Below are 24388 nucleotides of genomic sequence, written 5' to 3' on the forward strand. Positions count from 1 at the left end.
TTCCAAAGCCAAGTTAGAGTGAAGCCTGGGCTCAGAAAAATGGTTTCCTGGAATTTCAGATCTATGCTAAAGCTTAAGATAATGTTTGATCCACTACCTGCGCAGAATGAGCACTGTCTGCATGTAGTCTTGTTGGGTTAAACCACTGATAGCATTGACTGGACTGAGAAGGCAGAGGGTGGAGGTAAGCAAGCATGGAACGCAGGAAACACCGAGACAGCAGGTCTGGGAGAGATGGAGTGAAAGAAGAAAGTAAGAAAAAACAAGATTTGTAGGATGCTACTTTGTGTCTATTGGATATATCATGATAGGAAATCATCAAATGGAAAGGTTACCCCTTAATAAAGTAACCCCAATAAGTTGCTTATTTGTACAATTTCATGGAGTCTTTGTTAAATCATAACCGAATAACCTTTTAAAGAAGAAGGTCATAAAATAGTTCACAAGGCTCATGGCATGGTACCACCAATAAAAACCAAGGCTCATGGCATGGTACCACCAATAAAAAAAAAGGTTTGTGGCATGGTACCACCAATAAAAACAAGGCTCGTGGCATGGTACCACCAATGAAAACCAAGGCTCAAGGCATGGTACCACCAATAAAAAAAAGGCTTGTGGCATGGTACCACCAATAAAAACAAGGCTCGTGGCATGGTACCACCAATAAAAACAAGGCTCGTGGCATGGTACCACCAATAAAAGACAAGGCTCGTGGCATGGTACCACCAATAAAAAAAAAGGTTTGTGGCATGGTACCACCAATAAAAACAAGGCTCGTGGCATGGTACCACCAATAAAAACAAGGCTCGTGGCATGGTACCACCAATAAAAGACAAGGCTCGTGGCATGGTACCACCAATAAAAAAAAAGGTTTGTGGCATGGTACCACCAATAAAAACAAGGCTCGTGGCATGGTACCACCAATAAAAACAAGGCTCGTGGCATGGTACCACCAATAAAAGACAAGGCTCGTGGCATGGTACCACCAATAAAAAAAAAGGTTTGTGGCATGGTACCACCAATAAAAACAAGGCTCGTGGCATGGTACCACCAATAAAAACAAGGCTCGTGGCATGGTACCACCAATAAAAGACAAGGCTCATGGCATGGTACCACCAATAAAAAAAAGAATAAAAAAATGAAACATTCAACTTGTCAGAATGTATAAAAGGACAGGAATGAAATGCTAAATGGTGGTCTAACACTGCAGGAAATGTATTCTACAAAACTCTGAGATGTCAAGTTGTGCTATGCCTTCCCTCGAATAATGAAACCCTCGACAGGTAGATTACTAATCTGAAATACCAGAACACAAACATTTAAGATTGTCTAAACCATTTTGAAAACAGATGATTTTACTGCTCGGTTTATTTATTTAATGTTAATGTTTTGACGAGAAATCTTCTATAAATTGTATTAATGCCCATAAGTCTACATACCCGTTTTACATAGTAAACTGCAACAAACGTTTTGATTACACGGAAAGTCTGATTTTAACAATGGATGTGTTTGTTATTTGTATCCAGATAAACTAAAGTGTAATTGTAGCATTTAGACAAATTACAAAATTAAAACATTGTCCCAGAAAGACATCTAGTGTCCTCCACCCAGCAGGGCATTCTGTACTTGAATGCAGGTTTAAATAAAATCAGGCTGATAACTTGCACAGACAGTCCTTGCCTGCCCGGCCGTTCCCTGAGTGTCTGACTTGTTTAGCGGAGAGACCTGCGAGAAAGTGGTTGAATTGCATTTTCTATTGGTTGCGTACAAAGTATGTGTAACTTTTTCAGAACTCATTGATTACATCTGGCCAAACCACTCCAGACAGTCCTGGTTCTGTAATGCCCATTTGATTCTGAGTATAGTGGTGAAATAATTGAAATGTCCTTTTGGCAATGAATAGGTTAATATAATTAACAGGCTAATTATAATCGCTCCAAATTGTCTTGCCGCATTCTGTAAGAATAGCCAGAACAGCGTGACACATTTCCCGCACATCAGATGTCAGAGCATCCTGCAGGGTATAGAATAATGACTTGGCATGAGTTGGCACCAGGACACAGCGTGGAAACACACAATATACACACTTGGCGTAGCGTGCTTGTGTGCACATGGACATGTTGAGTGTGATAGAATTTTTCTAAAAGTTAGATATGCCCACATTTGTCTGGTATCGTCTCAGAAGCCAAACCTATTATACGTATTTCTTTAGTGAAAAAGTGGAGCACTAATTATTTCTAAAAGAACTTCAAACAATGCTTCACATTGATACAGCCTTAGTGTCCTGGTGACCTAGGAGAACTCACTGTCCCGAAAGACATTTGGTCCAATTCATTGACCTTTTTTGCCATCATTAAAGCAAATGGTTTTGCCACCATTTTGTTTCTGTGCGTCCCAAGCCCTCCAGAACTTGCATTAATCTTCCTTTAATGCGTGATCATTTTTCTAAATATCGGTCTTATCGCTCTGGTTACTTTTCTCGCCCATGTTTAATGGTTTCTTCTGGGAGCTTCCATAGTTCATGTCGATAACATTGTGCTTGTTGAATGATATCCGCGAGGTCAGTGTGGGGGCGTCTGTCATATTAGATGTACGTGGAATCTGGCAGCATAGCAAATAACGTATCACCCTTAGAACCGAGGGTCTTAATATGGTGAACACCCAAGGGTCGATAATTGGATTTACCGACAGAAATCGTAGAGCAAGGAGATCCAACTTGTCATCTGGGTGACTGGTGAAACTGTTAATATAGACACGGACCTGCAAAGAAAATAGAACATCATTAAATATCTCTGAAATAACTGAGATAGATGGAGCAACGCTGATATACACAATGCATCATCCATGTAATACACAATTCTCATAATATTGGACTGGTAGCCCCGGCAGCATTTGTAGAGAAGGTCTATAGAGAGGAGGGCAAGATAATAATGAAATAATGATCGTTGAAGTGAATGGTTTGTCATGCAGCTTCCTTTCTACTGAATTAGCATTATTTTATTGACATTTGACATGATGTAAATGGAATGACTATCCCTCATACACCAGGTCACTGGCGTTTAAAGTCACAGAGCAAGTTCCAGCAATCTCCTTATAGAACGATATGGAATGACCATCATTCTCTACCATTCACTTGTTTTGTAACATGTTTTAGAAGTTCAGAAAACAGGAAATATGAAGTGCTTTAGATAAACAGTCAGAGTTAATTATTAAACGTGAATTCAAAGTCCCTTTAAGGCCAGAGTAACTGGATATAAGGAACAGCTGACTTTCTCCACTTCACGTATTTGGACATTAAATTTGAAATTCACATTGAATTCACCTCTTTAGTGAACAATCCTGGGCGAGTTTCTCAACTGTGATGTATAAAAATATTTTATAATATGAAAACCCCTGTGTGTTTACAATGGACTCAGTCGTAGCTTCCCAACATACAGAAGGTCTCAGAACCCTACGTACAAACCTTACACACTGACCATAGACCGTCTATTCAATAAACCGCCTGGTATTCCCGGAGAATCAGACTCTAATGGTGGGAGGGGTGGAATAATCTGATACGGGTCTCGATGGGGAATCTACCTCATCCTCATCCCCTAGACTGGGGACCATATCCCTCTATTCTACCGAGGGACCGAACGTGCACATCCTCCCTGACCTGACACAGTGTATTTGTCGTGGACACTCTGTGTTTGTATTTGTTTCACAAGGATTTCTCTGGCGTCTCCCCGATGGGGTCCCCACTTTCAGAGATACACAATGAACGACACTCTGTTTTGTTGTTTCTTTTTGTTTATCTTCTTTAAATGGAATCAGTAATGTAATCCCAACACTGCTGCTCACTCTGCAGAATTTCCACTACAAATGCAATGTAATGTGTGTGGGAGCCTGGAGTGTCCCTTTAATAATATAAACCCACCCAGTCTAACTAACTGTAACCTAACCTACACAGTGCATCTAACGTGTGTGGGAGCCTGGAGTGTCCCTTTAATAATATAAACCCACCCAGTATAACTAACTGTAACCTAACCTACACAGTGCACCTAACGTGTGTGGGAGCCTGGAGTGTCCCTTTAATAATATAAACCCAACCAGTATAACTAACTGTAACCTAACCTACACAGTGCATCTAACGTGTGTGGGAGCCTGGAGTGTCCCTTTAATAATATAAACCCACCCAGTATAACTAACTGTAACCTAACCTACACAGTGCATCTAACGTGTGTGGGAGCCTGGAGTGTCCCTTTAATAATATAAACCCACCCAGTATAACTAACTGTAACCTAACCTACACAGTGCATCTAACGTGTGTGGGAGCCTGGAGTGTCCCTTTAATAATATAAACCCACCCAGTATAACTAACTGTAACCTAACCTACACAGTGCATCTAACGTGTGTGGGAGCCTGGAGTGTCCCTTTAATAATATAAACCCACCCAGTATAACTAACTGTAACCTAACCTACACAGTGCATCTAACGTGTGTGGGAGCCTGGAGTGTCCCTTTAATAATATAAACCCACCCAGTATAACTAACTGTAACCTAACCTACACAGTGCATCTAACGTGTGTGGGAGCCTGGAGTATCCCTTTTATAATATAAACCCACCCAGTATAACTAACTGTAACCTAACCTACACAGTGCATCTAACGTGTGTGGGAGCCTGGAGTGTCCCTTTAATAATATAAACCCACCCAGTATAACTAACTGTAACCTAACCTACACAGTGCATCTAACGTGTGTGGGAGCCTGGAGTATCCCTTTTATAATATAAACCCACCCAGTATAACTAACTGTAACCTAACCTACACAGTGCATCTAACGTGTGTGGGAGCCTGGAGTGTCCCTTTAATAATATAAACCCACCCAGTATAACTAACTGTAACCTAACCTACACAGTGCATCTAACGTGTGTGGGAGCCTGGAGCGTTCCTTTAATAATATAATCCCACCCAGTATTACTAACTGTAACCTAACCTAAACAGTGCATCTAACGTGTGTGGGAGCCTGGAGTGTCCCTTTAATAATATAAACCCACCCAGTATAACTAACTGTAACCTAACCTACACAGTGCATCTAACGTGTGTGGGAGCCTGGAGTATCCCTTTAATAATATAAACCCACCCAGTATAACTAACTGTAACCAAACCTACACAGTGCACCTAACGTGTGTGGGAGCCTGGAGTGTCCCTTTAATAATATAAACCCACCCAGTATAACTAACTGTAACCTAACCTACACAGGGCACCTAACGTGTGTGGGAGCCTGGAGTGTCCCTTTAATAATATAAACCCACCCAGTATAACTAACTGTAACCTAACCTACACAGTGCACCTAACGTGTGTGGGAGCCTGGAGTGTCCCTTTAATAATATAAACCCACCCAGTATAACTAACTGTAACCAAACCTACACAGTGCACCTAACGTGTGTGGGAGCCTGGAGTGTCCCTTTAATAATATAAACCCACCCAGTATAACTAACTGTAACCTAACCTACACAGTGTATCTAACGTGTGTGGGAGCCTGGAGTGTCCCTTTAATAATATAAACCCACCCAGTATAACTGTAGCCTAACCTACACAGTGCATCTAACGTGTGTGGGAGCCTGGAGTGTCCCTTTAATAATATAAACCCACCCAGTATAACTAACTGTAACCTAACCTACACAGTGCACCTAACGTGTGTGGGAGCCTGGAGTGTCCCTTTAATAATATAAACCCACCCAGTATAACTAACTGTAACCTAACCTACACAGTGCATCTAACGTGTGTGGGAGCCTGGATTGTCCCTTTAATAATATAAACCCACCCAGTATAACTAACTGTAACCTAACCTACACAGTGCACCTAACGTGTGTGGGAGCCTGGAGTGTCCCTTTAATAATATAAACCCACCCAGTATAACTAACTGTAACCTAACCTACACAGTGCATCTAACGTGTGTGGGAGCCTGGAGAGTCCCTTTAATAATATAAACCCACCCAGTATAACTAACTGTAACCTAACCTACACAGTGCATCTAGCGTGTGTGGGAGCCTGGAGTGTCCCTTTAATTATATAAACCCACCCAGTATAACTAACTGTAACCTAACCTACACATTGCATCTAACGTGTGTGGGAGCCTGGAGTGTCCCTATAATAATATAAACCCACCCAGTATAACTAACTGTAACCTAACCTACACAGTGCATCTAACGTGTGTGGGAGCCTGGAGTGTCCCTTTAATAATATAAACCCACCCGGAATAACTAACTGTAACCTAACCTACACAGTGCATCTAACGTGTGTGGGAGCCTGGAGTGTCCCTTTAATAATATAAACCCACCCAGTATAACTAACTGTAACCTAACCTACACAGTGCACCTAACGTGTGTGGGAGCCTGGAGTGTCTCTTTAATAATATAAACCCACCAAGTATAGCTAACTGTAACCTAACCTACACAGTGCATCTAACGTGTGTGGGAGCCTGGAGTGTCTCTTTAATAATATAAACCCACCCAGTATAACTAACTGTAACCTAACCTACACAGTGCACCTAACGTGTGTGGGAGCCTGGAGTGTCTCTTTAATAATATAAACCCACCCAGTATAACTAACTGTAACCTAACCTACACAGTGCATCTAACGTGTGTGGGGGCCTGGAGTGTCCCTTTAATAATATAAACCCACCCAGTATAGCTAACTGTAACCTAACCTACACAGTGCACCTAACGTGTGTGGGAGCCTGGAGTGTCTCTTTAATAATATAAACCCACCCAGTATAACTAACTGTAACCTAACCTACACAGTGCACCTAACGTGTGTGGGAGCCTGGAGTGTCTCTTTAATAATATAAACCCACCCAGTATAACTAACTGTAACCTAACCTACACAGTGCACCTAACGTGTGTGGGAGCCTGGAGTGTCTCTTTAATAATATAAACCCACCCAGTATAACTAACTGTAACCTAACCTACACAGTGCACCTAACGTGTGTGGGAGCCTGGAGTATCCCTTTAATAATATAAACCCACTCAGTATAACTAACTGTAACCTAACCTACACAGTGCATCTAACGTGTGTGGGAGCCTGGAGTGTCTCTTTAATAATATAAACCCACCCAGTATAACTAACTGTAACCTAACCTACACAGTGCATCTAACGTGTGTGGGAGCCTGGAGTGTCCCTTTAATAATATAAACCCACCCAGTATACCTGTAACCTAACCTACACAGTGCATCTAACGTGTGTGAGAGCCTGGAGTGTCCCTTTAATAATATAAACCCACCCAGTATAACTAACTGTAACCTAACCTACACAGTGCATCTAACGTGTGTGGGAGCCTGGAGTGTCCCTTTATTAATATAAACCCACCCAGTATAACTAACTGTAACCTAACCTACACAGTGCATCTAACGTGTGTGGGAGCCTGGAGTGTCCCTTTAATAATATAAACCCACCCAGTATAACTAACTGTAACCTAACCTACACAGTGCATCTAACGTGTGTGGGAGCCTGGAGTGTCCCTTTAATAATATAAACCCACCCAGTATAACTAACTGTAACCTAACCTACACAGTGCACCTAACGTGTGTGGGAGCCTGGAGCAGTGGCGTACTAAGGGGGGGGCGGGGGGGGCGGTCCGCCCCGGGTGCCATCCAGTAGGGGGGTGCCACACTCTGTCCCTCCTGCTGGTCGTCCTCTCCCTCGCGGCTCCGGCGCTCAGTGAGTGAGTCAGAGCACAGGGAGGGGATTCCCAGCCTGTGTTCTGAGTCATCACTGAGCACCAGGGATGCTGTTATGGAGTGTGCCAGCAGGGGGCGCAGTGCATTCTGACAGGTTTCTCCCCTGCGGCCACTCTGCCTGCACCTCCTGCACTGCCTGGGATGGAGAGAGTCAGCCATTGAATCATGGTAAGAAAATATTATTGTAAATTCACTCTCACCCCCTCCCTCAGTCACCCTGTCACCCCCCCTCACCCTGTCACCCCCTCCCTCAGTCACCCTGTCACCCCCTCCCTCAGTCACCCTGTCACCCCCTTCAATCACCCTGTCACCCCCTCCCTCAATCACCCTGTCACCCCCTCCCTCAATCACCCTGTCACCCCCTCCCTCAGTCACCCTCTCACCCCCTGCCTCAGTCACCCTCTCACCCCCTCCCTCAGTCACCCTCTCACCCCCTCCCTCAGTCACCCTCTCACCCCCTGCCTCAGTCATCCTGTCACCAGTCACCCCCTCAGTCACCCTGTCACCCCCTCCCTCAGTCACCCTCTCACCCCCTCCCTCAGTCACCCTCTCACCCCCTGCCTCAGTCACCCTGTCACCCCCTCCCTCAGTCACTCTGTCACCCCCCTCAGTCACCCTGTCACCCCCTCCCTCAGTCACTCTGTCACCCCCCTCAGTCACCCTCTCACCCCCTCCCTCAGTCACCCTCTCACCCCCTCCCTCAGTCACTCTCTCACCCCCTCCCTCAGTCACCCTGTAACCCCCCTCAGTCACCCTGTCACCAGTCACCCCCCAAGTCACCCTGTCACCACCCTCAGTCACCCAGTCACCAGTCACCCCCCCAGTCACCCTTCCTCAGTCACCCTGTCACCCCCCCTCAGTCACCCTGTCACCCCCCTCAGTCACCCTGTCACCCCCCTCAGTCACCCTGTCACCAGTCACCCCCCAAGTCACCCTGTCACCACCCTCAGTCACCCAGTCACCATTCACCCCCCCTCAGTCACCCTGTCACCCCCCCTCAGTCACCTTGTCACCCCCCTCAGTCACCCTGTCACCCCCCTCAGTCACTCTGTCACCAGTCACCCTGTAACCCCCCTCAGTCACCCTGTCACCAGTCACCCCCCAAGTCACCCTGTCACCACCCTCAGTCACCCAGTCACCAGTCACCCCCCCAGTCACCCTTCCTCAGTCACCCTGTCACCCCCCCTCAGTCACCCTGTCACCCCCCTCAGTCACCCTGTCACCCCCCTCAGTCACCCTGTCACCAGTCACCCCCCAAGTCACCCTGTCACCACCCTCAGTCACCCAGTCACCATTCACCCCCCCTCAGTCACCCTGTCACCCCCCCTCAGTCACCTTGTCACCCCCCTCAGTCACCCTGTCACCCCCCTCAGTCACTCTGTCACCAGTCACCCTGTCACCCCCTCCCTCAGTCACCCTGTCATCCCCCCTCAGCCACTCAGTCACCCTGTCACCCCCCTCAGTCACCCAGTCACCAGTCACCCCCCCAGTTACCCCCCCTCAGTCACCCAGTCACCAGTCACCCCCCCAGTCACCCCCCCTCAGTCACCCTGTCACCAGTCACCCCCCTCAGTCACCCTGTCACCCCCCCCTCAGTCACTCTGTCACCAGTCACCCTGTCATCCCCCCTCAGCCACTCAGTCACCCTGTCACCCCCTCAGTCACCCTGTCACCCCCCTCAGTCACTCTGTCACCAGTCACCCTGTCACCAGTCACCCCCTCCCTCAGTCACCCTGTCACCCCGTCACTCTGTCACCAGTCACCCCCCCAGTCACCCCCTGTCACCAGTCACCCCCTCCCTCAGTCACCCTGTCACCCCGTCACTTTGTCACCAGTCACCCCCTCCCTCAGTCACCCTGTCACCCCCTCCCTCAGTCACCAATCAACCCCTCTTTCCCTCACTCTGCTACCTGTCACTCCCTCCCACAATCTGTCAGCCCCTCCCTCCTACGCTCTGCCACCTGTCCCCTCCTCACTCTGCCAACCCAATGCCACAGCACACTATGTGCCTTACAATGCCCTACACACACTACATCCCACCCCCACACTATGTGTCTTACCCATACTACATCCCTATCACCCCTACACCAGGTCTGTCTCCTAAATTACTGTCAATAAAGATTTGTATCAGGACAAGTAGATTGTGACGGCAGACAACTAGATTGGGCAAACACTTTAGTCCCTGGACAAGTAGTTTTTTTTTTTTTTTTATTTCAACACCCCTGCCCTCTCTGCCATATACACCCCAGCCATATACACCCCTGCCATATACACCCCTGCCTTGTCATAATATCCTCCCTGCTATAAACCCACTACCTGGTCATAATTCCCACCCTGGCATATACCCCTTTAACATGTCATATATTACCCACACTGCCATAATCCCCTCCCTGCTATATACCTCCACCGTATCATAATACACACCCTGCCATACACCCTGGCCCTGCCTTGACATAATATCCTCTCTTCCATATAACACCCAATCCCATTGTTCCCACCTGTGACATAAAACACCATATACTCACCACCTCACCTGCAGTCACCTCCTTTAATCCACTGTGTGCAATGGCACACACTGTCATAGTATCCACCACACTGTCCCACCCTGCCATATACCTTTCTCCTGATAGTAATACTACCACTTACATATACATCCACGTTGTCACATTCCCCCAGACAGATAGGACAGATATATACTGGAAGGCAGTGAGATTAAACATTTTTATGGACCATATAGGAGTTTGTGTACGCCCTGCAGTAAGCCGGCAGCCGGGGTATGACATCATCCTGGCATCGGCATCACTACTGGTCGTGCAAGTGAGCTGTGAAGGAAGAGCACAGAGATCCCAGCCCAGCAGCAACCGCTTGTCACTCCCAGAGTAAGGTAGGGAGGTTGGTTGGACCTCTTAATAACTAAATGTGGTTGTGTATATGTTTAGTAGATAGCTCCCTAATTTGGTGTCCTTAAATATGTCAATCCCACATAAGGATAACAAATAAGTGAGTTATCTACTAAACAACCTAAAGATTAAAATTAAGAAAAAGGCTTTTTAAATTTTGATCTTTTAGCTATTTAGTAGAGAATTCCCTAAATTGGTGCCCTTATGTGAGATTCCATATGTAAAGATACCAAATTAGGGTGCTGTTTAGCAGATAGTTCCCTTATTTGGTGTCCTTAAATATGGCAATCCCACATCTCAGCATCTTGCCAACACTACACACAAACACATCCCTGCATTCCAGTGCAAACACTACATACAAACACACCTCTGTATTAAAACATCACCATTATATATAACCACACCACTGCATCTCGCCAACACTACACACAAAAGCATGCCTGCATTAAAATGCCAACACTACATACAAACACACCCATTCATTCACTCACACTTACTTCATACAAAAGCATGCTTACATTGAAACATGCAAGCACGGCTCAATGCTACATACATTAAAAAAAATGTGGGTGTTTTGTACATTTTAAAGTGGGGGTGGGGGGGGGGGGGGGGGGGGTGCCAAAACTAGGACCCGCCCCGGGTGCCATATGCTCTAGGTACGCCCCTGGCCTGGAGTGTCCCTTTAATAATATAAACCCACTCAGTATAACTGTAACCTAACCTACACAGTGCATCTAACGTGTGTGGGAGCCTGGAGTGTCCCTTTAATAATATAAACCCACCCAGTATAACTAACTGTAACCTAACCTACACAGTGCATCTAACGTGTGTGGGAGCCTGGAGTGTCCCTTTAATAATATAAACCCACCCAGTATAACTAACTGTAACCTAACCTACACAGTGCATCTAACGTGTGTGGGAGCCTGGAGTGTCCCTTTAATAATATTATCCCACCCAGTATAACTAACTGTAACCTAACCTACACAGTACATCTAACGTGTGTGGGAGCCCGGAGTTTCCCTTCAATAATAAAATCCCACCCAGTATAACTAACTGTAACCTAACCTACACAGTGCATCTAACGTGTGTGGGAGCCTGGAGTGTCCCTTTAATAATATAAACCCACCCAGTATAACTAACTGTAACCTAACCTACACAGTGCATCTAACATGTGTGGGAGCCTGGAGTGTCCCTTTAATAATATAAACCCACCCAGTATAACTAACTGTAACCTAACCTACACAGTGCATCTAATGTGTGTGGGAGCCTGGAGTGCCCCTTTAATAATATAAACCCACCCAGTATTACTAACTGTAACCTAACCTACACAGTGCATCTAACGTGTGTGGGAGCCTGGAGTGTCCCTTTATTAATATAAACCCACCCAGTATAACTAACTGTAACCTAACCTACACAGTGCATCTAATGTGTGTGGGAGCCTGGAGTGTCCCTTTAATAATATAAACCCACCCAGTATAACTAACTGTAACCTAACCTACACAGTGCATCTAATGTGTGTGGGAGCCTGGAGTGCCCCTTTAATAATATAAACCCACCCAGTATAACTGTAACCTAACCTACACAGTGCACCTAACGCGTGTGGGAGCCTGGAATGTCCCTTTAATAATATAAACCCACCCGGTATAACTAACTGTAACCTAACCTACACAGTGCATCTAACGTGTGTGGGAGCCTGGAGTGTCCCTTTAATAATATAAACCCACCCAGTATAACTAACTGTAACCTAACCTACACAGTGCACCTAACGTGTGTGGGAGCCTGGAGTGTCCCTTTAATAATATAAACCCACCCAGTATAACTAACTGTAACCTAACCTACACAGTGCATCTAACGTGTGTGGGAGCCTGGAGTGTCCCTTTATTAATATAAACCCACCCAGTATAACTAACTGTAACCTAACCTACACAGTGCACCTAACGTGTGTGGGAGCCTGGAGTGTCCCTTTAATAATATAAACCCACCCAGTATAACTAACTGTAACCTAACCTACACAGTGCATCTAACATGTGTGGGAGTCTGGAGTGTCCCTTTAATAATATAAACCCACCCAGTATAACTAACTGTAACCTAACCTACACAGTGCACCTAACGTGTGTGGGAGCCTGGAGTGTCCCTTTAATAATATAAACCCACCCAGTATAACTAACTGTAACCTAACCTACACAGGGCACCTAACGTGTGTGGGAGCCTGGAGTGTCCCTTTAATAATATAAACCCACCCAGTATAACTAACTGTAACCTAACCTACACAGTGCATCTAACGTGTGTGGGAGCCTGGAGTGTCCCTTTAATAATATAAACCCACCCAGTATAACTAACTGTAACCTAACCTACACAGTGCATGTAACGTGTGTGGGAGCCTGGAGTGTCCCTTTAATAATATAAACTCACCCAGTATAACTAACTGTAACCTAACCTACACAGTGCACCTAACGTGTGTGGGAGCCTGGAGTGTCCCTTTAATAATATAAACCCACCCGGTATAACTAACTGTAACCTAAACTACACAGTGCACCTAACGTGTGTGGGAGCCTGGAGTGTCCCTTTAATAATATAAACCCACCCGGTATAACTAACTGTAACCTAACCTACACAGTGCATCTAACGTGTGTGGGAGCCTGGAGTGTCCCTTTAATAATATAAACCCACCCAGTATAACTAACTGTAACCTAACCTACACGGTGCACCTAACGTGTGTGGGAGCCTGGAGTGTCCCTTTAATAATATAAACCCACCCAGTATAACTAACTGTAACCTAACCTACACAGTGCACCTAACGTGTGTGGGAGCCTGGAGTGTCCCTTTAATAATATAAACCCACCCAGTATAACTGTAAGCTAACCTACACAGTGCATCTAACGTGTGTGGGAGCCTGGAGTGTCCCTTTAATAATATAAACCCACCCAGTATAACTGTAAGCTAACCTACACAGTGCACCTAACGTGTGTGGGAGCCTGGAGTGTCCCTTTAATAATATAAACCCACCCAGTATAACTGTAAGCTAACCTACACAGTGCACCTAACGTGTGTGGGAGCCTGGAGTGTCCCTTTAATAATATAAACCCACCCAGTCTAACTAACTGTAACCTAACCTACACAGTGCATCTAACGTGTGTGGGAGCCTGGAGTGTCCCTTTAATAATATAAATCCACCCAGTATAACTGTAACCTAACCTACACAGTGCATCTAACGTGTGTGGGAGCCTGGAGTGTCCCTTTAATAATATAAACCCACCCAGTATAACTAACTGTAACCTAACCTACACAGTGCATCTAACGTGTGTGGGAGCCTGGAGCGTCCCTTTAATAATATAAACATACCCAGTATAACTGTAACCTAACCTACACAGGGCATCTAACGTGTGTGGGAGCCTGGAGTGTCCCTTTAATAATATAAACCCACCCAGTATAACTAACTGTAACCTAACCTACACAGTGCATCTAACGTGTGTGGGAGCCTGGAGTGTCCCTTTAATAATATAAACCCACCCAGTATAACTAACTGTAACCTAACCTACACAGTGCATCTAACGTGTGTGGGAGCCTGGAGCGTTCCTTTAATAATATAATCCCACCCAGTATTACTAACTGTAACCTAACCTAAACAGTGCATCTAACGTGTGTGGGAGCCTGGAGTGTCCCTTTAATAATATAAACCCACCCAGTATTACTAACTGTAACCTAACCTAAACAGTGCATCTAACGTGTGTGGGAGCCTGGAGTGTCCCTTTAATAATATAAACCCACCCAGTATAACTGTAACCTAACCTACACAGTGCATCTAACGTGTGTGGGAGCCTGGAGTATCCCTTTAATAATATAAACCCACCCTGTAGCCCCATGTAGCTAGAGCGCAGCTAAGCGGAAAAAGGCCTTGACAGGGGTTAGGAGGCGGGCTTAGGAGGAAGTAAGCGTGGGTTGGAATTATGGGTAAGTGGGATTGGCTATTTAAATGAGCAGCCATTTTAGGTGAGTCATTCTAACTTCCTACCTGGTCGAGTTTGTGTTCGCCTCGGTGTGCGCGGACTTTGCTTGGTCGGATTTCTTTTGTCTCCTCTGCAGGAACAATGGACGACGTGGAGCGTTTGCTGGAAGGGATCAGGTCGGCAGCACGGCATCAAGGTGTGGACTGGCTTCGGGCACAGCTTGGCCCTGCCCTGGCGGAGGCGGCGGATCGGGACGGCGATGGCGGGAGACCGGTCCGGGCCCGGAGGCCCCCGAGGAGGCTAAGCCCGGGCGCGGGGCCCGGTGAAGTGGTACCCGGTAGCAGTGGAGTTCCAGTTACAACCGGCAGCAGGCCCGGGAGCCGCGTGGTCAAGGCCTTGCCTCCCCGTGTGCGGACGGAGCCTCGGATGTGCACTAGGCGGCAAAGGGATATCGTGGACGGGGGCGCGGCTGCTAGCAGGTCGGAGGCGGCCGGGCGGCCCCCTGGTGCTTCGAGACCCACGGAGGGGAGGCCCAGGAGGGCTTCCCCCCTTCGGACAGCGGAGACAATGAGGAGGCTGGATTCGGGAGACCGCATGGCAGGCATCAGGCAAGTGCAGAGGGCTCAGGTCGGGGCCCTCTTGGCGGGAAGGTTGTTCGGGGGAGCTCTGCCACTGTGGGGGGCGGGAGTAAGCCGGTTGGGGGTACACAGGCCTTAGTGGGAAAGGGGGAGGGCCCTGGGGCCCCGAAGAGGAAATGTGGCTCTAAAGGAGTAAGTTCTACGGGTGGTAGGGGTTCCCGGGGGGGGGCCAGGTCAGACAGAGGGTCTCCCGTAGGGGTGGTGGGTAGTTCGGGGCCATCGGGGTCTGGCAAGCAAGGGGTCAGAGGTAAGGGGGTGGGGGAGGGGGTTTCGGAGGTAGCTAGGCAAGGGCGTAGGGTAGGCCGGGAGTCGGGTCTTTCCGTAGTGGAGGGGCGCAGGGGGGGCCCGGGTTCCAGGAGTAGTAGTGACAGTCCCTCGCCCGTTAGATCTCTGGGGTCCCGGGATGCTCGGGGGCGGTCGGGTCGGCACTGCTCCCCCTCGGATAGCTCAGCAGGGGAAGGTGCGGCAGCCCCTCGGTATGGACAGCAGGGGCGGCTTGCGGGTAGAGACGGGAGGAGCCGTAGCCCCAGGGGTTCCCGGGTGCCACGTGGTGGTAGAGGTCAGCGGGAGGCTTCGGTGCAGAGCAGGCGCTCCCGGGGTCGGGACGGGAGGGGAGTGGATGTTCGCTACCCCCTACCCAGGACTTCTTCTCCTTGTCCTAGATTTCGGAGCCGTTCTGCTTCCTCACAGGCTGGGCACCGGGTGGGCTCCTCGGTCGGCGAGATGGCGGCGGAAGTTCCTCTTCCCGGACGTCAGGCGATCTGTACTGCAGCCCCCACCGCTCCGGTGTCGGGGGGCTTGGCCGGTGAGTCCAGTGGGTCACTACACTCTAGCGCACTAGTTACCACACTTCAGGCACTACTCCACTCATTGGGGGCGGGGGGTGACACTAGCGGCGTTGGTCAGGTGTGGGCTCCGGGTGCAGGGGCTTCAGGTTCTCGGATCCGGGATTCCGCGGGGCCTAGTTCGGGCGGGGATTTGGCGGGGCCGCAGGACGTAGGAGAGGTTGGGAGCGAAAGGGCTGAGTTGTCCGGGGGTATCCCCGACGCGGCTAGGCAGCACGCGTACGTATCTTTTGCGGGCCCACTGGGGGTCCATTTGAAACAGGACGTGAAGGATAAGATTTGGAAGGGCGAGTTCTGTGAGATCTTCTCCCTCCTCCCGTTAGAGGACTTCATTGACCTCAAGGAGGAGGATAAGAAGGATGAGAAAAAAGAGGAGGAGGAGAAGAGGAAGCGGTACCGCAAGATACCGAAGTCCTTCGGTAATTGGTTGCGGGCCTTTTGTGTGCTGGCTAGTGTGCTCGGCGAGAAATCGCCGGGGTTGTGCTCGTCTTTGTTCTGCTATTTGGATGGCATTTGGGAGGCGTACCGGACTTACGGGGGGTTGGCATGGTGGAGGTACGACGAGCAGTTTCGGCAGCGGCTGGCGGCTAACCCGGGTATGCGGTGGGACCAAATGGACCTGCCGCTCTGGATGAAGCTAATGATGGCGCAAAAAGCGCAGCCCTTTCAGAGTTCGGCCGGCGCCAGGGGGCAGTCCGCCTCGTCGGCCACCTTACAAAAGGGCTTATGCTGGCTCTATAACGAGGGCCAATGCAAATGGGGAGCCTCCTGTCGTTTCAAGCATGAGTGCTCCGGCTGCGGGGGAGCTCATGGGCTCAACCGCTGCTTTAAGAAGGGTAAGTCCGGAGGCGCCGGCGCGGCTGTCGCGCCGGGGGGAGGGGGTGCATCCGCTTCCCCTGGGCCTAACCCCAGTGAAGCTAAGCGCGATGGAGCCGTGGCTAGGCCGCTACGGTAACAGGGCGGACGCTGCGGTGCTCCTGGCGGGGTTTGCGGTGGGGTTCTTTATTCCGTTTCAGGAGCGACGAGGGGGTCAAGGGAGGCTGCGCAACCTGAAGTCTGTGGCGGACTTCCCGGATGTGGTTAGGGAAAAGCTGGGCAAAGAAGTAGGACTGGGCCGCATGGCAGGCCCATTTGTAGTGCCTCCGCTGGAGGGCCTGCGGGTTTCCCCACTTGGGGTGGTCCCCAAGAAGGAGCCGGGTAAATTTAGACTCATTCACCATCTCTCATACCCGAAAGGGGAGTCGGTGAATGACGGTATTCATAAGGAATTGTGCTCGGTGTCATATGCATCTTTCGACCGGGCGGTCGATTTGGTCTGGCGGGCCGGGCATGGGGCCCTGATGGCTAAGGTGGACATCGAGGCCGCGTTCCGGCTGCTACCGGTCCACCGGGACTGTCATCACCTGCTGGGGTGTTTCTTTGAAGGGGCCTACTTCGTGGACTTGTGTCTGCCCATGGGCTGTTCCATTTCCTGCTCCTATTTTGAGAAATTCAGCACTTTTCTCGAATGGGTGATACGGGTGGAAGCGGGGAGTCGTCTTATCGTACATTATCTAGATGATTTTCTGTGTGTGGGACCGGCCGGTTCCCTGGATTGCCTGCGCCTGCTGCGGACGGTTGAGTGGGTGGCGGGCCAATTCGGGGTTCCGCTGGCGGCGGATAAGACCGAGGGCCCGACCACGTGTCTGAGTTTTCTAGGTCTGGAGATTGACTCTGGGAGGGGAGAATGTCGGCTGCCCCAGGATAAGCTGGCAAGGCTTCGGGGGGCGGTGGCTGCCGTTGCTGGGGCACGCACGGTGACTCTGGTGCAGCTACAGTCCTTGATTGGGTTGCTCAATTTTGCGTGTCGGGTCATCCCGATGGGAAGGGTGTTTAGTCGCAGCTTGTCGGCCGCTACCGCGGGGGTTAAATCCCCGCACCATTTTGTACGGGTGTCGGCGGCCATGCGAGCGGACTTGGGCATCTGGGATGCCTTCTTGCGGGATTTTAATGGGACGGTGTTGTTCCGGCAGGAGGGCCAGTCGTCGGCCGAGCTGGAGCTTTTTACGGATGCTTCGGGCAGTATAGGCTTTGGGGCATATTTTGGGGGCTCCTGGTGTGCGGAGCGGTGGCCGGACTCTTGGGGTTCGAGCCCTCTTATGCGCAACTTGGTTTTCTTGGAGTTGTTCCCGTTGGTTGTTGCAGTAGCGTTATGGGGTGACAGGTTGCGTGATCGGAAAGTGGTATTTTTCTCGGATAACATGGCGGTGGTTCACGCGGTGAATCGCCAGTCGGCGGCATCAAAGCCGGTGGTTCAGCTGCTTAGGCGACTGGTATTGCTGTGTATGTCCCGAAATGTTGTTTTTCGCGCGCGCCATGTTCCCGGCTATTTGAATGAGGTGGCTGATGCTCTATCTCGTTTTCAGTGGTCCCGTTTCTGGCTGGCGGCGCCGGGGGCATCGAAGGAAGGGCTGGCTTGCCCGGACGAGATTTGGCAGCTGGGGGCGTCCTGCTTGGAGGACTCGTGAAGGCTTCTCTGGCACCGGCCACTTGGGCCTCGTACAGTAAGGTTTGGGGCTTGTGGGAACGGTCACTGGAAGGGTTGGCCATGGACAGCGGAGAGGCCCTGCGGGACGCTTTCTTGTGGTACACCTGTCAGTTGCTGACAAAAGGGCCGTCCCCTGCCGTGGTGGACAGATCCATGGCGGCGATGGCGTTTTGGTTTCGGTGGCATGGGAAGGAGGACTTTACCAAGACCTTCGTCATCAGGCAAGCCCTGAAGGGTTATCGCAAGGGGCGCAGGGCGCCGGATACCAGGCGCCCGGTGTCGGTGCGGCTGCTGGGGGATTTGGTGGGTATATTGCCTGAGGTTTGTTTTGATGGGTTTGAGGCTTTACTGTTCAAAGTAGCGTTTGTTTTGGCGTTTTTTGGGGCATTCCGAGTAGGGGAATTGGTGAGTGCTAGTAAAATGGCGCAGGGGGGCCTGCAATTTTCGGGGGTCCGTATCTTGGATAGGAAGGTGGTGGTGCACCTTGGCAGGTCCAAAACGGACGTCCGCGGCGTGGGCCGGGACGTGACACTGGGGGCCTTGCCGGGCTCGGCTTTGTGCCCGGTGGCTGCTACGGTGGAGTATCTGGCGCGGAGGCCAGCGGTAGGGGGCTCCTTATTGGTACATGCTGACGGATCGTCCCTTTCTCGGTTCCAGTTCACGAAAGTTTTTCGGTTGGGCTTGGGCAGGTTGGGGCTTCAAGCTGCACGATTTGGGACGCACTCGTTCCGTATTGGGGCGGCCACGGAGGCCGCACGGTTGGGATTGGGGGACGAGGTGGTGAAGAGGATCGGGAGGTGGGAATCGGTAAGATTCCGCTCCTATGTCCGGTTGGGTCTATTGGATTAATGGCATGGGACTGTTTTGTATTTCAAAAAAAAAAAAATAACCATCAAATTTAAAAGGTGTTGTGTTATGATATGAGGGGTTAATGGCTATGTTGGGATGTTTCGCTGTGTTGGTTGGGGATGGGGTAGGGGTCTCTGTTGGACTTCCCTCATCATTTGTTTTCTCCCCCCAGGGCGTGTGGCATGGATCGTGGGCCATTCGTTTGTCTTCTGGGCCGAGAGGAGGGCCGCAGCTCGAGCGCAAGGCCAGCAGCTGGGTTTTCCGAGAGGCCAGTTGGCAGTTCGTTGGTTTGGGTATCGGGGTTTTTGCTGGGGGGATGTTTGTGGGAAACTGTTTGGGATGCTGGCAGCAGGGTACACGCCAGACGTGCTGGTATTACATGTGGGGGGTAATGACCTGGGCCTTACGCCGCAGCGCCGGCTGGTGAAGTGGATGAAGCAGGACATTAATAAGTTGAGGGGCCTGCTTCCGGGGGTAATGTTGGTCTGGTCTGAGATTGTCCCGCGGCGCCGGTGGCGGCACGCTCGGGACGCGGGGGCTATGGAGAGGTGCAGGAAGAAGGTGAATAGCTTGATGGCAAGCTTTGTGCGGAAAGTAGGGGGTGTAGTGGTACGGCACCTGGAGTTGGAGGAAGGGTTGCCAGGATACTACCGCTCGGATGGTGTTCACCTCTCGGATGTGGGTTTGGACCTGCTCAACTTGGGTTGGCAGGATGGTATAAGGATGGCCCTGTTTCTTCGGGGTGGCGGAGCTCAGACAGCTTAAGGGGTCAAGGTCTGAGCTTGTGGCGGGACGGGGAGCTGAAGGAGAGGAAATAGGCTCCCCTGGATGAACGTGAGGTGGAATAAACAGATTGTGGTCATCGGTGGTTGAGAGGTTTCGAGTCCTGGAGGTGGCTCAGAACCTGGTGGGGCAGGGGTATCCGGGTATACCCCTGCCGTGGTTAATGGTGGTTGGCACTTTGATATAAAGTTGGTGTATGTTATAATTATGTATATGTGTTATTATATGGGGGTCATTGCCTTTTGTATGGTAGCCGAAGGAACAGGATGCGAGGGGGCGGAGTATGGGGGGCAATGACCCATGTTTACCTGTTAATTTATTATCGATATTATTATTATTATTATTATTATTATCATTATTATTATTATTATTATAATTATTGGTTAATAAAGCTGTGGACAAATTTCCCCATACTACTTAGTGTCTGTGTATTATTGGGTTAGGTTATGGGGGTGGTTTGTCCTGGATTCCGACTGCCCAAATGGCGACTATAGACCTGTCATGTAGCCCCATGTAGCTAGAGCGCAGCTAAGCGGAAAAAGGCCTTGACAGGGGTTAGGAGGCGGGCTTAGGAGGAAGTAAGCGTGGGTTGGAATTATGGGTAAGTGGGATTGGCTATTTAAATGAGCAGCCATTTTAGGTGAGTCATTCTAACTTCCTACCTGGTCGAGTTTGTCCCACCCACCCTCCCTTTGTTTGTTTTGTGTTTATTTAACCCGTTTCTTTCACAGCGGCGGGACGGGGAGCTGAAGGAGAGGAAATAGGCTCCCCTGGATGAACGTGAGGTGGAATAAACAGATTGTGGTCATCGGTGGTTGAGAGGTTTCGAGTCCTGGAGGTGGCTCAGAACCTGGTGGGGCAGGGGTATCCGGGTATACCCCTGCCGTGGTTAATGGTGGTTGGCACTTTGATATAAAGTTGGTGTATGTTATAATTATGTATATGTGTTATTATATGGGGGTCATTGCCTTTTGTATGGTAGCCGAAGGAACAGGATGCGAGGGGGCGGAGTATGGGGGGCAATGACCCATGTTTACCTGTTAATTTATTATCGATATTATTATTATTATTATTATCATTATTATTATTATTATTATAATTATTGGTTAATAAAGCTGTGGACAAATTTCCCCATACTACTTAGTGTCTGTGTATTATTGGGTTAGGTTATGGGGGTGGTTTGTCCTGGATTCCGACTGCCCAAATGGCGACTATAGACCTGTCAAGTATAACTAACTGTAACCTAACCTACACAGTGCACCTAACGTGTGTGGGAGCCTGGAGTGTCCCTTTAATAATATAAACCCACCCAGTATAACTAACTGTAACCTAACCTACACAGGGCACCTAACGTGTGTGGGAGCCTGGAGTGTCCCTTTAATAATATAAACCCACCCAGTATAACTAACTGTAACCTAACCTACACAGTGCATCTAACGTGTGTGGGAGCCTAGAGTGTCCCTTTAATAATATAAACCCACCCAGTATAACTAACTGTAACCTAACCTACACAGTGCACCTAACGTGTGTGGGAGCCTGGAGTGTCCCTTTAATAATATGAAGAAGAGGATTCAGAACAAGGTGTGATATTTGCCGCTGACATGGTAAGAGCGCAGGATATTCGAGAAGGGGGGTCGCTGTGGGTGTGTTACATTATGTAGGAATTTCGTTTTAGTTTCTTACCTAAAACTTTAATGTTTCACTTTAACACAGATTTCACATTTTAGTTTTTCACCATTTAAAGTGAGTATTGTGAAACGTTTCGGTTCATTAAATATATTGGGGTTTATTATGACACCGAGAATTCATCAGGGAAGTGTATAATGATCATACCGAAATTATAATGAAAAGGATATTCTGAGATATTGAATTATAAACGACAGATCTGCGTGCGAATTAACTGCAGGCATTAAATGTCTGCCACTCTCGGTCCCGTGTAATACGGTCCAGCCTGAAGGATCGGATTCGGATTTTATTGCGTTGGCCGATGTCCCCTTCTCGTGTGTTTTCTTGTTAACTCACAGATGTTTTCCATATTGTCAGACACACAGCTCTGCCAGGAAGGAAGTCATTTCACATAATCAGAGAAAACCCCTTCATGTTCATCACTAATATTGCAAAATGAACAGCCAACCAGAGAGATGACAGGTGCATGCTGGGAAATGTGAAATTCCGTAGATCGGGAGAATAAACGCAAAAATAGGATATTAACCTCTTCAGGCCCAATGGCATTTATGGATTATTCCAAAAGCAAGGGTTTTGCTAATCCCTAACCATGAAAGAGTTAAAGAATGTTATTATGGTATTATATTCACTTACATCTATCGGACACATTAACGCAGCGTTAGATGAATCTCCCGGTGTAGTTATTAAAGGGGAATATGTGTGTGTGTTTCACAATGAAATCGCACAGACAGGAGCCAGCCAAGAACTCTGACAACCCGGGACACTGGCGGAGATTGAGTTACACCTCTGGCGATCAATGGGAGCAAAGCGCTGCACACACAGACTGAAGTGGTTATGGTTCTTGGAGTAACCTTTAATATCCAAATCAAGCAGATTTATTTATTTCCATGTGCAGTATGAAATCTAGTCCATAAGGCCTCACTCGCCCTCATTTATACTCTAGTTATGATTACAAACCTGTGTATAGGAACCAACGTATCTGCCAGAAGCCACCAGTCACTGATATTATTATTTTATTATTTATATAGCGCCATCAGATTCCGTAGCACAGTACAATGGTATAATCCCTGTAAAATTGCTTAAAATGTCAGTTTACCCCCTGCTCTACTCTAAGTTACATTAGCAATCCAGAGACTGATACAAATAATACTAACCTGGGGTTGTTACTATTGCCCAATTTAATGGTCCGCATTTTATCTACCTCGAAAGGATGAAGGGCTGAGTCAACCCTGCGATCCAAGGGTTGACCAGATTCTACTGATGACGCATTAGCCCACTGAGCTAGCTCACCAGCCTAAAATCAAAATCTAAGTTTAATTATAGCAGTAGCATGTATTTTAGAAATAATTTAAATACTAAAACAGCAAAACAACTTTAATTTGAAGAGACACTATATGCACCCAGACCACCTCACCTCATTGAAGTGTTCCTTTCCCCTTAAACCTGCAGCTGAACCCATTGCAATTTTAGAGGAATTCTGTCTGCCTTTAGTGCCAATAGAGGCGCTTCCTGCAGCCTCACGGAGTTTGATTTCTCACAATGTGCATCCAGAGTCTAAAAACCCGTAGGAAAGCAATGAGTCAATACTTTCCTTAATGCACGCTGCGCTTCACACGCATATATCACGAGGTGTTACCCCAAAACGCAGAGTCTAGGTTAGCAGTAACAAAGGGGACAGAAGCAAATGTATTACTGGGCCTTAGAGGGGCCAGAATTAACATATTTTAAAGGATACAGGGCAGATCACGATTACACAGCTTATTGAATTATTAAGCGGATTATAATATATTTACGTTTTTAAGTTATCAAAATAATTGCAATCACAGAACGAAACTGTGAAGAAATCTCCAGATTAGCTCTTATCAATTCTCCAGAATTCTCGCTTAATGAATTAACCCCCCAAAAAATGTTTTTTTAAAAATATTTATAGAAAATGAAAACAGTTTGTGTGACGAGCGCCCCTTGTGACACATTAAATGCAGGAAGCAGAGTGCATATCGAAATAAGATAACAAAACGAGAGAAAACATGCTACTATAACGTCCAAATCAGAACAGTAGCTACAGTTTAGGGGGCCGCACGCTTTTCCAGTGAGTGACGATAACATGGAACCACCAAACTGTTATGGTGCAAGGAGGTCCCATGTACTGGGAAACAATTTATTTTCCATACTTCTCCTGTAATTTAAGCCCTTTCATTGGCAGAGGGAAGTGAGTTCTTACAGATTGGATGATGCCGGTTTTAAGGTTTAAAATTGTAATGTTGATTTTCGGTTATTCGTTCTATTTTAGAATATTTGCTAACCTCGAGACCTCACACAGCATCTTCCTGTGTGTCATTGCGTACACACTGACATGTAAAACTGTGTTAGGAAACAACATCCTCTGCCTGTAAATCCAGTTTCACGTCTTAATAAGAAATTACCAATTTGGACGGTTTAAAAATTGACGTTTTGATTCGATAACACTGTGAACGGGGAGACGGGGACCTCCTTA

The 24388-nt window shown here is 48.3% G+C and overlaps 1 protein-coding gene across 1 annotated transcript in view; it reads right to left on the reverse strand.

Annotated features, from left to right (window-relative positions):
- Nucleotides 1-2133: 2133 nt before the first annotated feature.
- The window catches only part of LOC134583430 (prostaglandin E2 receptor EP2 subtype-like), a 28368-nt gene continuing 6113 nt past the window's right edge, over nucleotides 2134-24388 (reverse strand). Inside the window, exon 2 of the mRNA XM_063440342.1 lies at nucleotides 2134-2760. Within this exon, the coding sequence (XP_063296412.1) occupies nucleotides 2446-2760 (315 nt within the window). The 3' untranslated portion in view covers nucleotides 2134-2445. The remainder of the gene's footprint in view (nucleotides 2761-24388) is intronic.

The sequence above is a fragment of the Pelobates fuscus genome, chromosome 13 (genome assembly GCF_036172605.1).
Source record: "Pelobates fuscus isolate aPelFus1 chromosome 13, aPelFus1.pri, whole genome shotgun sequence".
In the NCBI taxonomy this organism is placed as follows: domain Eukaryota; kingdom Metazoa; phylum Chordata; class Amphibia; order Anura; family Pelobatidae; genus Pelobates; species Pelobates fuscus.